The sequence below is a fragment of the Rana temporaria genome, chromosome 3 (assembly GCF_905171775.1).
Source record: "Rana temporaria chromosome 3, aRanTem1.1, whole genome shotgun sequence".
Lineage (NCBI taxonomy): Eukaryota > Metazoa > Chordata > Amphibia > Anura > Ranidae > Rana > Rana temporaria.
Window position 1 is genome coordinate 102,899,116 of NC_053491.1, and position 15,187 is coordinate 102,914,302.

General features: G+C 44.1%; 1 protein-coding gene across 1 annotated transcript in view; it reads left to right on the forward strand.

The window, feature by feature from the left end:
- The window catches only part of LOC120931563 (cathepsin S-like), a 45,330-nt gene extending 35,766 nt beyond the window's left edge, over positions 1–9,564 (forward strand). The window contains exons 7-8 of the mRNA XM_040343132.1: positions 2,790–2,889; positions 8,776–9,564. Of these exons, the coding sequence (XP_040199066.1) occupies positions 2,790–2,889; positions 8,776–8,881 (206 nt within the window). The 3' untranslated portion in view covers positions 8,882–9,564. The remainder of the gene's footprint in view (positions 1–2,789; positions 2,890–8,775) is intronic.
- Positions 9,565–15,187: the final 5,623 nt, after the last annotated feature.

The following is a 15,187-nucleotide window of genomic DNA, read 5'->3' on the forward strand; positions in this document are numbered from 1 at the left end:
ACTTTTATACAGAATTTGGTACATCCCACCCCCAACAACCGCTTTCCCATTGGTCAATTGTAAAGTATGCAGTCTTCACTCAGGTTCTCCTTGACCATGCAAATGAGGACTTGAAATAGTCAACAGGGATTGGTCCAATAGCTTGGATAGAAAGACTTGTGTATTGAGACAGAAGCCCCAGGGGGTAATCAATGTACACAATAACCCGGTCTACTTAATTACTACCTCTGAGAGGTTACATTGCTTTAGACAATAGAATGCTAATTCAATGCTCCTGACAGGAGGCTTCTGACCTTTAGAACAGTACAAAGGCACTTAGCATAAACACATACATATTCAGACGGGCTGTCTCCGACAGAAGACACCCACACCTGATAATCACAAAGGCTTTAAACAGGCTTATCACATAATGGAAATGTCTCAATATAGCTCAGTAACCACTCCATTACTCCAAGGTCCATGACACATGTCTTTGGCATGTGGGAGGAAAATCACACAGGCACAGGGAAAACATGCAAACTCAGTTGAGAATTTAACCAATGACCCTAGTGATAGCTAGGCGGAAGCGCTAACCACTTAGCCACAGTACTCATAAGACTTTGACAGAAATAATGCATTTACATGCTTTCTTGAAGCAAGGTTCTCATTTTATGTTGTATACATAGAACATTCCTGAGATGAGCATGTGTTGCTCATATACAGGTGCATCTCCAAAAATTTGAATATCATCAAAAATGTATTTCAGTAATTCAATTCAAAAAGTGAAACGTATATATTTTATATAGATGTGCTGCACACAGAATTAGATATTTTAAGCTTTTCTCTTTAAACTTTGATGATTATGGTTACAGCTAATGAAAAACCCAACACGCTGTGTCTTAGAAAATTAGAATATTACATAAGACCAATAAAAAAAAGGATTTTTAATACAGAAATGTTGGCTTACGGAAATGCATGTCATGTACAGTATAGTATGCGCTCAATACTTGGTCGGGGCTTCTTTTGCATGAATTGCTGCATCAATGTGGCGTAGCTTGGAGGTGATCAGCCTGTGGCACTGCTGAGATGTTATGGAAGCCCAAGTTGCTTTGATAGCCACCTCATCTGTATCGTTGGATCTGGTGTCTCTCGCCTTCCTCTTGACAATACCCCACAGATTCTCTATGGGGTTTAGGTCAGGCCAGTTTTCTGGACAATCAAGCACAGTGATACCATGATCATTAAACCAGGTAATGGTACTTTTGGCAATGTGGGCAGGTGCTCAAAGCCTGCTGGAAAATAAAGTCAGCATCTCCATAAAGCTGGTCAGGAAAGGGAAGCATGAAGTGCTCTAGAATTTCCTGCTAGAGGGCTGCGCTGACTTTGGACTTGATAAAACAGAGTGTACCAACACCAGCAGATGACATGGCTCCCCAAATCATCACTGACTGTGGAAACATCACACTGGACCTCATGCAACTTGGATTCTGTGCCTCACCACTTTTCCTCCAGACTCTGGACCCTTGATTTTCAAATGAAATGCAAAATTCACTTTCATCCGAAGAGAGGAATTTGGACCACTGTACAACAATTCAGCCCTTTTTGTCCTTAACCCAGGTAAGACACTTCTGATGGTGTCTCTGGTTCAGAGAGTTTTTTTGGCGGGGTTTACAATCACTTTAGGTGATAGAAAAGCCAAGACAGTACAGTTGGTATCAGGTATGGAATGTGTGGAAAAATCTATCAAAAAGGGAATTAGTTTGTAGAGATTGGCCCGGATTCACATACAGCGGCGCACAGAGGCAAGCACTGAATTTGCAAAGCCAGTGCTGCCAAATACGCCTGAAGTTGGTATCAGGTATGGAATGTGTGGAAAAATCTATCAAAAAGGGAATTAGTTTGTAGAGATTGGCCCGGATTCACATACAGCGGCGCACATTTATGCCGCCGTAGCGTATCTCCTTTACGCTACGCCGACGCAGCGCAGAGAGGCAAGCACTGAATTTGCAAAGCCAGTGCTGCCAAAACTGCGCTGGGTTTCCTAGGCGTAAGCCGGCGTAGGTGGAAGTGGGCGTGAGCCATGCAAATGAGCCGTGACCCCATGCAAATTATGGGCCGAGCGCCAGACAGATACGTATAACAAAGGCGCATGCGCCGTCCCGTGGACGCATCCCAGTGCGCATGCTTAGAATCACGTCGGAACAAATCCCTAAGATACGTCAGATCACTGCCTACGGCGTGAACGTAACCTACGCCTAGTCATATTCATGTCCTACGTAAAATACGTCGGCTTGTGTTCCCTGGTGCAGCCATTTGCATGGATACTGCTGAGTTACACCTCCTTTATGGGGCATAACTTTACGCCGGACGTATGACTTTATGCGCACTGCGTCGTTCGTGAATCGGCGTATTTCCCTCATTTGCATATGTAAATTGAAAATTAATGGGTGCGCCAAATACGTCCAGCGTAAATATGCGCCCACTCTACGCCGGCGTAGGCAAGTTACGTCGGTCGGATGAAGCCTATTTTCAGGCGTATCTTAGTTTCTGAGTCCAGCGCATAGATACGACGGCGCATATTTGCACTCACGCGGCGTATCTTGAGATACGTCGGCGCAAGTGCTTTGTGGATCCGGACCAGTATCTCTCAGGTCTTTTGTCTCCGGGACAGAATAGAAAAAGGTTTGGGTATACTGTACATATACGTTAGCTTGTATTATATCATTGTAAAAAAATGTCATAAAATTAATGTGATGTTTATGTTTTTTTTTTATCAATATTTTTTATGTAAGTCTTTTAATCCTTTTCAGGAGTTTTTGATGGGGAATGTTCCCAAGTACTCACACTGGGGATGACAATTGTGGGTTTGGGGTCCGCTTGCGGAACAGATTATTGGTTGCTCAAAAACAAGTAAGCTTCCTTCTACTATGATTATCAGCACAAATATTTTTAAAATGTGTAGATGTAAATGTGCCTAATGTCAATATGTCAGTAATTATGTTTATTATTTTATTATTATTAATATTAATATTATTCATTTGATCATTTTGATCAAAATAGTTTTTGCTTTGTTTTAATTTTTTTTACTAAAGGTAAAATATCTGCTGAATTTACGATGTGTGTCATTATTGCACAGATTTTTGCTTCTAAAAAAAGAGTCATTCCAGGCTGAGATTAGATAAAAGCCTAGGAAATACAATGCAGATTAAGGAAAATAGAACTTTTGATAGTTACATGTTCATTTCCTGTGTAAAAAATAATATTTCCACCACAGTTTGATATGTATTTTTAAAACATGAACATTATCCTGGAAAAATATAATGTGATGAAAAAACAAATTCATGTAACCTGAATAATTTAGGGACAGAAGTGCATGTATATTATGTAGAGCACGGTGTAAAGTGTCAGCATTATATAAATACGGGTAAAAAAAACCGAAACTTAAGCTTTAAGTACAACAAAAAGGAGGATACCTTAGTTGGTAGAGATCCATCCTAGAAGTCATTTCTAGACCTTTGGTAGCACCATGTGATGTCACTTGTGTGGGCTATATTGATAGCTGTAATGCCTCGTACACACGATCGGTTTTACCAACGGGAAAACTGCCATGTTTGCTTATCGCCGGGAAAACCAGCCATGTGTATGCTCTATAGAACTTTTCGCGACAGGAAAACTGCAAGCAAAAAAATTAGAACTTGTTCTCCTTTTTCCCGCCTCGATTCTCTGCAGTTTTTTGCTTGGCAGTTTTCCTATGGGAAACACTGCAGTGGAGCATACACATGGCCAGTTTTCCCAACCAAAACTGTGATGGAAGTTTTCCTGTCGGGAAAAACGGTCGTGTGTACACAGGAAAAGCAACCGAGCAGGTTCTCCGTTTTCCCGGTGAACTTTTGACCGCCGGGAAAACTGGTCGTGTGTACGTGGCATGAGAGTTGTAATCCCTCCAGCTAGATAAAGTTGGCCAGGCCAGAAGCTAGGGTACAAGACTATGGGGCATCCACAAAGATCTGCCCCGGCGCATCGTATCTGAGATACGCTACGCCGCCGTACCTTACCTGGCTTTGGTTCGAATCCATAAAGATTTTGCACCATAAGTTACGGCGGCGTAGTGTATCTCAAGCAGCGTAACGGTGCGGAATTCAAGTTGGGCGGGTAGGGGGCGTGTTTCATTTAAATGAAGCGCGTCCCCGCGCCGAACGAACTGCGCATGCGCCGTCCCTAAATTTCCCGCCGTGCATTGCGCGAAATGACGTCGCAACAACGTCATTGTTTAGACTTGGACGTAAATTACGTCCATCCCGCGATTCACGGACGACTTACGCAAACAAAAAAAAATTCAAATTAAACGCGGGAACGACGGCCATACTTAACATAGCAAGTCTAACTATACGCCACGAAACAGCAGCTTTAACTATACGCCGGAAAAAGCCGACTAGAGACGACGTAAAAGAATGCGACGGCCGCTCGTACGTTCGTGGATCGTCGGAAATAGCTAATTTGCATACTCGACGCGGAAAACGACAGGAACGTCACCAGGCAGGACGCCGAAGAATTGCATCTTAGATCCGAAGGCGTACGAAGCCGTACACCTGTCGAATCTAACCCAGATGCCGTCATATCTTGTTTTGAGGATTCAAAACCAAGATACGACGCGGGAAATTTTAAAGTACGCCGGCGTATAAGTAGATACGCCGGCGTACTCGCTCTGTGGATCTGCCCCTATATTGTGAGTCACAATTACACTGTGGGGGTGATTTACCTATGTTCACCCAAACCCTCCAATCATATGAAGACAATGTACTTGGTTTTTATATTCCTCTTTACATCTTTGGGTATATAAAGTGACCACATATTTCCTTCACATGACTGTAATTTCCTTCCCTTTGTGTAATTTTAGTAAACAAGTCCTAGTATGTATATGCACCTGCCACCTGGAGTAATATTAAAATAGTAAGAGACTGGTTGGTGAGTTCATTACTACCATCAGGGCTTTTTTTTCACAAATAATAGGTGCTGGAACTCAACCACGATGCCCCAAAACCCCTAGACCCACACACCCTCCAATCAAATAGTGGGTGTGGTCAGTCAAATTTCAGGAACAGTAGAAGGGTCTTAAAGATCATTAAATACCAGGATTGCATTTAGAGGTCGACCGATATATCGGTTGGCCGATATATCGGCCGATATTTGGCGTTTTTAAATTAATCGGCATCGGCCGATTTGTGCTTTAAAAAAGCCGATTGATAAGTTCAGCACCGCGACTTGCAAAAAGCTTCTGCAATACAAGTCAATGCAAGTGCTTCCCGTAGAAGATCTCTCTCTCTCTCTCTCTCTCTCTCTCTCTCTCTCTCTCTCTCTCTCTCTCTCTCTCTCTCTCTCTCTCTCTCTCTCTCTCTCTCTCTCTCTCTCTCTCTCTCTCTCTCTCTCTCTCTCTCTCTCTCTCTCTCTCTCTCTCTCTCTCTCTCTCTCTCTCTCTCTCTCGTTTTAGAAAAGATATACAATGTTGCTACTTATCAATTAACTGAACTCCGTGTAGGAGAATTCTCAGTTTAACCATTTAAAGGCTAAATCTTTTTTTACATTTGTTGCTTACAAGTAAAAATCCTGTATTTTCTGCTAGAAAATTACTTGGAACCCCCAAACATTATATATTTTTTTTTAGCAGAGACCCTAGGAAATAAAATAGCGATTGCTGCAATATTTAATGTTACACGGTATTTGCGCAGCGGTCTTTCAAACACATTTTTTGGGGAAAAAAATATACTTTAACAAATAAAAAAAAAAAAACTAAACAGTAAAGTTAGCCCATATTTATTTATTTTTTAGTTTTCATTACCTGTTTTTGTGTATTACATTTTATATATATATATATATATATATATATATATATATATATATATATATATATATATATATATATATTACACAAAAACAGGTAATGAAAACTTTTGGTCGAAAAAAAAAAAAATATGGGCTAACTTTACTGTTTAGCCCAAAAGCGCCTGAAAAATCGGCTTAACATATCGGCCCAAAAAAATCGGCATCATAAATCGGCTATCGGCCGCCGTGATTTCTAAATATCGGCATCGGTATCGGCCAGAGAAAAACCCATATCGGTCTACCTCTAATTGCATTACATACAGAGTGCAGAGTTCAGGGGGGTTACACACAGAGTGCAGAGCTGTCACTTGTAAACACAGAAACCAGACTTCTGTGCTTACAAGTGATTGTGGTGAGCAGGCACCAAAGGGTCTAAGCCAAAGGTGGTGGAACTGGGTTTACACCAAGTTCCCCCTGAAAAAAAGCCCTGACTACCATACATCTTTGGCGACCTAGTTACTTCATGTGGCTATAGACATTAAAGCAAACCTGATCTGAGAGAAAAAAGGAAGCTGCAATTGCTAAGCGCCATCTGAAAATGCTAATAACCTGGCTGTGGCTTCAGTTGTTTCTAGTTTTGGATCCGCATAAGAGCAGGGGAACTAGTGTGTTTAGGAGAAGTCAGCAACAGCAGCTCCCATACTTCCTTAGTGCAGATTTTCTTTAAAGGTAGAACTCTACCTTCATGCTCCGCCTTGTACAGCTGTACAGACTCCTCTCCTGTATTGACAATAAAGTCTGACTTCACTGCACACTCTGAGATTTTAACAATGTGCAGTAGAAGCTGCAGCAAGTAAGACAGGGCTTGCTTAATTTCCTGTCTGGAAGATATATATAGCATCTTGCAATTACCTCCCCAGTCTGACTGCTGTCTCTGGCCCACCCCTTTCATTTACTGGAATCAAGGGGGATCCAGAGTCTAGTCTCGGGAGGGGCACTGACAGAAAATACATTTTTTGGGGTAAATTTATTGGGGCAATGGCTGGTGTTGGCGCTTCAATCATCCTGGCACCATGGCTGTTATGGTGTCAGGATGATTGAAGCGCATTAATACTATTATTACATTGTTATAAAAAATTAAATAGTTCAACTCACCATAATGCAGCATCCGTGGGAGCCCTGAGTGTGTCACTTGCCACGTCCCATGCCACATGTTGCGGATTGTCACTTGCCACGTCACTTGCCACTGGATGTAGATTGTCAATTGCCATGTCACCTGCCGCAAGTTGCGGATTGTCACTTGCCATATCACCTGCCACCAGATGTAGTTTGTCACTTTCCACGTCCAATGCCACACGTTGCAGATTGTCACTTGCCAGCAGATGTAGATTGTCACTTGCCACGTCACCCTCTACACATTGTGGATTGTCACTTCTCTGCTGCTGCGGCTGCCTGAACAGTGAGGGCGGAAATGCAGGGATGCAGGGTGGGCGCCGGGCGGTGAGAGATGTCATCTCTCTGCTCCCTCCGCCCACCGACTCCCTGATTGGCCAGCAGCCCGCTCACAGAACATCACCAGTCTGAGCAGCACAGCTGCTCACCAACGAAGTTGCCCGCCGGCTCTCACCCGCGGAGCCGCCTGCCGTCTCTCTCACCCTCAGAGCCGCTCACTGGCTCTCTCATCCACGGAGCCGTCCGGTGGTTATCTCACCCGTGGAGCCGCCTGCCGGCTCTCTCACCCGTGAAGCCGCCCGCCAGCTCTCTCACCCTCAGAGCCTCTCACTGGCTCTGTCACCCGCGGAGCCGCCTGCCGGCTCTCTCACCCGCAGAGCCGCCCACCGGCTCTTTCACCCGCAGACCCGCCCGCCGGCTCTCTCACCTGTGGAGCCGCCCGCCAGCTCTCTCACCCTTGAAGCCGCCCGCCGGCTCTCTCACCCGCATTCTCGGAGGGGGCAATTGCCCCGTTGCCCCCTGGATCCGCCCCTGACTGGAATTTATATGTTTAAGTCACTGACTCTCAGTAACACAGTGTTTGCATGTCAAATACAGTCTGCCTAGGAACACCCACTCCTCCAGATTAATACCAATCCATTAGGGCTTGTTAATATTTGCAGAACTCCTCCCAAGAGCTTGCCCATTGCTGTACATACCATAACATAAGTGTGACTAAACCCACAACAGTGAAACCAGTCTGTAAATGCAGTAAAGCATGCTTGTTATACTCACTGTGGAGTCTAAGGGTAATCCTCTGCATTGTGTAAAAAGGCTGTTTAATCCTGTCTTCTCTAATCCTCCCCATCTTTCCTGATAGTACAGAGCCTTTACAGCCGCTCTGCACACACTTAGTTTGGTGTGTATTGCTAGAGGTTTTTTTTAGGGAGAGTGCATGTGATCAGTACAGGGCCAATCAGCACTGTCCACACAGAGGTACAGGGGTTCTGCAGTCTCATAGTCAGAGAAGTTTGGAAACTTCTCATACAAGCTTTAACTAGACACTGATAGAAGTCACAAGACTGCTATATATTGCATTTCCATGTTCTGTGTACTGTGGGAGACCAGATATAGTGAATGCAGGGTCCTGGGTTTAATAACACTAAGTTTATTAAGAGGTGCTCTGATGCAAGGCAATGTGCGGTTTTCAGCCAAGTGACTTCTCCCACCAACCAGATATGCCTACATGACATAAAGAACAGTGATGATATGATGATGTCATGGGGTCTAAAGAAGCCATATAATTATCTCTCATTATCATGCTGATGAAGGGTGAGTGAGAAACCAGGAAAGGCAACATGTAGGAAAATTAATCTTCAGCTTTAAGTGGAACGGTTTCCTTGGTGTCCATACTGGCAAGAGCAGCCTAGATTACAAGTAATCAGAATGTATGTGGTGTCTGGTTATAGGATCCTAATATTTTCTACTACTGCATTTTTATGTCTATCTCTATTAATTTAAGTATTTTTTATATGTGCTTTACAGTTGGGGGAAGGCATGGGGTGAAAGCGGCTATGTAAGAGTGAAACGCAACGTCAATCAGTGCGGGATCGCCAACAATGCAGTGGCTGGAGATGTTGCTTCAAAATAAAGAAGGAAAGAAAAAACAGCTTAATATTGTCATTTTTCTGTATTATTATATCTGAGTATATTATGACTTTGTTTTGTGCCTTCATTTCAGATGAGGATGGAAAACAAACATTCTATTTTATTCTTATTTGTTGAGGTTCGCTGTAAAATAAAACACCTATGGCATCTTTAGTTCAAAAGTATTCCATCATTTTGTGTAGCATACAACAGCCTGAAAATGCCATTTGGTAGCAATGTCACCTTACTGATCATGTAAATTCATTGACTATTTAAATGTATTAAACTACTAAGTATAATGTAAGTATTTTAGTGAACTTTATTTGAAAGTCCTACCTGCCACTGTTCTGGGCATACCAAACCTAGTTTATACTGACTGCTAAAATGTAATAAAATAAGTAGTTCTGGAGGTAGGTTGTGATCAGTGCAGAGCTTGTCACATAAGCCAAACACCTACCTGTCTATTTTCCTCAGTGATAAATAGAGGCAGGGAGGGGAGAGGAGAGCAGACAAATTCAATGCAATGATATAAATATTTAAAGATGCTTTTTAGTTGGCAGAAAATTTAACTAAGATTAGCATGAAAAAATATACTTGGTGAATTACTATTTTAATTCTGTATGTGTAAGCTATTTTTTTCCGTGGCTTGTTCTTTACAATCATGTCATTAAATAAAACTTTGCATGATTTGCATTTTAAGCATGCTTGTTTATTTCTGTTTGTTGCCTTAAAATTTACTTGGAGTGGCGCTGGGCCAAAACTGAGACATTTCGGTCTTGAGTAAAAAGAGAGGGTAAACCCGCGCTTAGGATAAGTTGGAAAGGAAGGAATAAAAGTAATGTCGGACTGCAGCCCCCCCCCTAATTATTATTCTCCGAAAAAAATATAATGAAAAAATAAAGGTGGATGGTGGGGGTAGTGGCGCTGTCTCTACACTCCCTGTAAGTGGCCCAGGGGGCTATATGGAAGGCTGTCTAAAAAGATAGCAGCTAGGTGCAAATTGTGTGTCTTATTTGCTGAGTAGGGGATACTCAAGTAGCATCAGTGATGTGTAGGCAGTAAACAAAATAAGTGTCACCCAACAGTGAAATATAATAAAATAAAATGAAATACACCTTAGATCAGGGGTCCGGTCAAAATTCAAGGAGGTCCGGTCACTAAAAAAAAAATTGGGTCGAGGTCCGAATCTCAAGTCCCCATTTATCCCCATCACGGTGCCCCTTTACATCAGGCGTCCCCATCACGGTGCCCCTTTACATCAGGCGTCCCCATCACAGTGCCCCATTACATCAGGCATCCCCATAACAGTGCCCCTTTACATCAGGGGTCCCCATCACAGTGCCCCTTTACATCAGGGGTCCCCATCACGGTGCTAATTTACATCAGGCATTCCCGTCAGAATGCCTCCTTACATCAGATGCCCCATCAGAGTCCCCTTAACATAAAATAAGGGTCACGCTGATGGGCACATTTTATGTTAAGGGAAACGCTAATGGGCACATTTTATGTTAAGGGGCACCCTGATGGACACATTTTATATTAGGAGCACTCTGATGGGCACAACAAAACGTGCCCCTTAATTCAAAATGTGCCCATCAGTGTTGCTCATAAAATATGCCCATCAGCGTGACTCTTAACATAAAATAAGGGTCACGCTGATGGGCACCTGTTATTTTAAGGGGCACTCTGATGGGCACATTTTATTTTAAGGGGCATGCTAATGGGTATATTTTTAATGTGCACACTGGTGGGCAAATTTTATGTTAAGGGACACTCTAATGGGCACAACAAAATGTGTCCATCGGTGTGCCCCTTAACAAAATATGCCTATCAGTGTGCACATTAAAAATATACCCATCAGTGTACCCCTTAAAATAAAATTTGTCCATCAGAGTGCCCCTTAAAAAAAAAATTGTCCATCAGAGTGCCCCTTAACATAAAAAAAATATGCCCAGCAGTAAATACCAGCTAACATGTGGCCCACATACCTTGAATGAGGGCACAACAGAAGGGGCAGAATCTGCAAGATAAGGAGACAGGACCCAGGAACCGCGAGTAGCAGGGGGCGGGTCGCACCCGTGACGTCACGCCCCTACTAGCAAGAAGAGTCAGAACCAATTGTCTTGTCAGAACACCGGGAATCGCAAGCAGCAGGGGGCGGGTCGCACACGTGATGTCACGCCCCTACTTGCGGCTATGCAAGCTTTTCATCTCAGACCTGAGGTGAGGAGCGGGGAGCGAGGAGCCGCCGCACGCACGCACGCAGCGTCACTGGGGGAAACTCGCGGTCCCAGCAAACAAACAGCTGCGGACATTAATGATTATACTGGCAGCCTGGCGGTCCGGGCAGAAGCGGCACTCGGTCCGGACTCGGACCGCGGGCCGCCATTTAGTGACGGCTGCCTTAGATAATCAAAAATAGAAATAAAAATTAATAAATGAAAGAATTGTAAATATGAGTTCACTGGGCAAGAATACCTCTCCCAGCCTGACCAACTGGGTCGTGGTAATAGTAGTAGGTGCACAAATTATGCCCCTTGCTAAGGTGTACTCAAATAAATGGGCACAAATTTCTCCACAATAGTAATCACAATATCAGTAAAGTGAGATCCTCAACCCAAATAGGGTAGCTGTGTGCATAAAATTATAAAGATTATAAATATAGTAATACTGATGTATCAATCATCTCATAAGGTAGTCCATGTGCATGCAATTGGAATAAATCATCAAAGTAAACATATAAATCAAAAGTCCATTCTGAAAACTGTGGTTAGTGTGTAATTGGTCAGTTCATTCAGTGGTGAGTCTTGACTGGTGAGCAATCACACTATGCCAGGTGAAATCGATGTGATTCCGGTGCTCCCCCTCCTGTGTCCCCACTCACCAGAGACACTCACCCCTGCAGGGGTAAAGTGCATATAGTTTAGTAACCTCCAAGCGCTCCGCAGCACGGCTCTCCCGTCCTTAGGCTTTCCGGGCTGTCTCACTTGTGCAGGTAAAAGGGGTGCTTTTTACTGATCCAGGTTCCTCCAAGAAAGAAAACAGACTCCCGTAGTGTGGTATGTTTTTGAAAAAAGTACTAAAATGTATTGGCACTACCAACAATGTAGCGTGCACAGCATCATATACAGGAAGTACAAAAATATAAAAAATGAAAGAAAATAAAATATATTAAAATAACCAGCTACAGCTGAGCAGTAGCAGAAATCTATGCTCAGATGCTGTAAGCATTAATCTGCTAGGATAGCAGTGATCCCACTATAGCACTTGAAGCCCGGTGTTGTGACAGCGTGAGCTAAGGAGCGGCGTGCGCTCCACTTGCGTGTCAGCTAGTCTTCCGGAAGTGCGTGGGGGTGTGCGTGTAGCCGCTTTACGCACATTTCCTTAGATTACGTCTTCTGAAGCGGGTGCTTCAGAAGACGTAATCTAACGAAACGTGCGTAAAGCGGCTACACGCACACCCCCACGCACTTCCGGAAGACTAGCTGACACGCAAGTGGAGCGCACGCCGCTCCTTAGCTCACGCTGTCACGTACTGCCGGACGTACTGCGCATGCTCCCATCGCAAATTTCCCGACGTGCTTTGCACGAAATTACGGCGCGCCAACGTTTTGTGAATCGCGACGTGAAAAAAAGACTTACGCCGGGAAAAAGAAAAATGTTTAAAAAAAATCAAAAGCGACGCGGGAAAGACGGGCATACTTTAACATGGTGGAGTACTTTTACACCATGTTAAAGGTGCCCTATCTTTGCAACGGAAATCTAACACTTGCGACGACGTAACGACGGGAAAAATCTTCGTGGATCGCCGTAACTCCTAATTTGCATACCCGACGCTGGTTTACGACGCGAACTCCCCCCAGCGGCGGCCCCGGTATTGCATCCTAAGATCCGACAGTGTAAGTCCATTACACCTGTCGGATCTTCTGGCTATCTATGCGTAACTGATTCTATGAATCAGTCGCATAGATACTCTGAGAGATACGACGGAGTATCTGAGATACTCCGTCGTATCTCCTTTGTGAATATGGCCCAAAGTGCCTCGCTGCTCGCGCATGCGCAGTAGTAAACGGGCAGTAAAGCCGTACGGCTTCACTGCCTGTTTCCCTTACTGTGGATGGCGGCGCTTGGAGCTGCCAGGATCGAGGATCGGCCTTGGCGGGGGCCGACATCGCTTCGGCTAGGACAGGTAAGTGTCCTTATTAAAAGTCAGCAGCTCCAGTGTTAGTAGCTGCTGACTTTTAATGTTTTTTTTTTGTAATGGAACCTCCGCTTTAAAGCTTCATTCACACACGCACGGTTTTCTCAGCCTGAAACAGCAAGAAAACTGCTGGCAGAGCTTTCTTGCTGAGTAAACCGTGCGTGTGTACGAGGCTTTGAGGTTTCTCGTCCAGAAAACTGCCCAGAATCTAGACGAGAAAAATAAAGAACCTGCTCTCCATTTTCTCGTTGTGATTCTCGGCAGTGTTTTCCTGCCGAGAAACCCGAGCGTCTGTATACTTACCTGCCTCCATGGAAACCTGTGCATGTTCGCAATAAATTTGATGCATGCGCGGTAGCTTCCAAGACATAGGTAGGGTGAAGCAAGATGGCGGCGATGGTATCGAATGTGACGAGCGCATGTTCATCGTAGTCGATGACGTCACCGTGTTTGTTCCATTCAAAAGAACGGCGGTTCTTTTGAATCGTACGTGTGTACACTCGGCCGGCAAGAAAATCTTGCTAGTAATCTCGTCAGGAAAAACAACGCGAATCCCGGCCGTGTGTACAGGGCTATATACACAATAAAAATCGCCGTAACTCCTAATTTGCATACCCGACGCTGGTTTACGACGCGAACTCCCCCCAGCGGCGGCCACGGTATTGCATCCTAAGATCCGACAGTGTAAGTCCATTACACCTGTCGGATCTTCTGGCTATCTATGCGTAACTGATTCTATGAATCAGTCGCATAGATACTCTGAGAGATACGACGGAGTATCTGAGATACTCCGTCGTATCTCCTTTGTGAATATGGCCCAAAGTGCCAAAATGTTTCTCAAAAAATTGCCTTTATTTTTTATGCCATGACATAACAAAAACAAAAATCCACTTTGCATTGTAATTATGACACAAATATAAAAATACATATACATATATATATATATATATATATATATATATATAAATATATACACACACAAATATACAGTATATATATATATATATATATATATATATATATATATTTATGTTCGTTACCCTCTGACCGAGAGAGATGTGGATCACATAAACACGCGACAAGACTTACAACATAAATAGACCTGAAGTGTGCCTTGGTGGTCTGGTCAGTATGCCAAGAAAAGGGGGCATACCCAAGGTAAGTAATGGGTAGTTAATTGAAGAAGGATATGCTGAGAAGTGCCCTGAAAAAGGGAAGGGCGGGAGGGTGTCGAATGCGATTGAATGCGCAGACTCACGGACATGAGGTGAGCTGGGAAGAGTCGGCCCAGTGACGTGTAGTACCGCACAATGAACCGACAAAGAGCATGTGTGAGTGGGCTGCTTAAATACCCTCCGGGCTCCTCCCATAAACTCAGGCCACCATACTGGCCTTCTTATTTATGGTCGTTACCCTCTGACCGAGAGGGATGTGGATCACATAAACACGCGACAAGACTTACAACATAAATAGACCTGAAGTGTGCCTTGGTGGTCTGGTCAGTATGCCAAGAAAAGGGGGCAAAAGACTCAGATAGGGAAATAGTTTATATTGATTTCTTGTATCTATTGAGCCAGCTTGGTAAAGGCTTGTGCCATTCCTTCATGAGGATTTGGGATGTATGTGGCAAAACAAGGAGACTTCCATCAGCCTGGTATCTTGATTACGTAGTCTGGTACTCCCTGTTGGGAGGCAACTGAGGCTGCTCCAATTCGGAAAGAATGTCCAGAGAACTGACTGGGGTTTGAAGCACAAGTTACTTAGGAGGATTCTGACATGCTTGACACACTGGCTGACACTCAGGGAGCTGGTTTAGAAAGGGTAGCAACGAGCTACCATCAGATTGGCTGGGTAGATGGAGCAGTAGTGGGTCGAGCACCGTCACTGGTTTGTTGCGTTTTCAGACTGTGAGAGTGTAGTGGTTCGAAAGCGAGTCGGGTGGCGTCGGAGCAGTGTGTGACTGCCGGAGCCGCTGACTAAATTCACTAGGTTGTAGGGAACCGTAGAAGGCCTGATAGATGGCTGTTTGGGTGACTAGTCTGGGCAAAGCCCTAAACAGGGAACGAGTAAGGATTTTAGACATGTCTCTAAAGAGGGGACTCTTGAAAG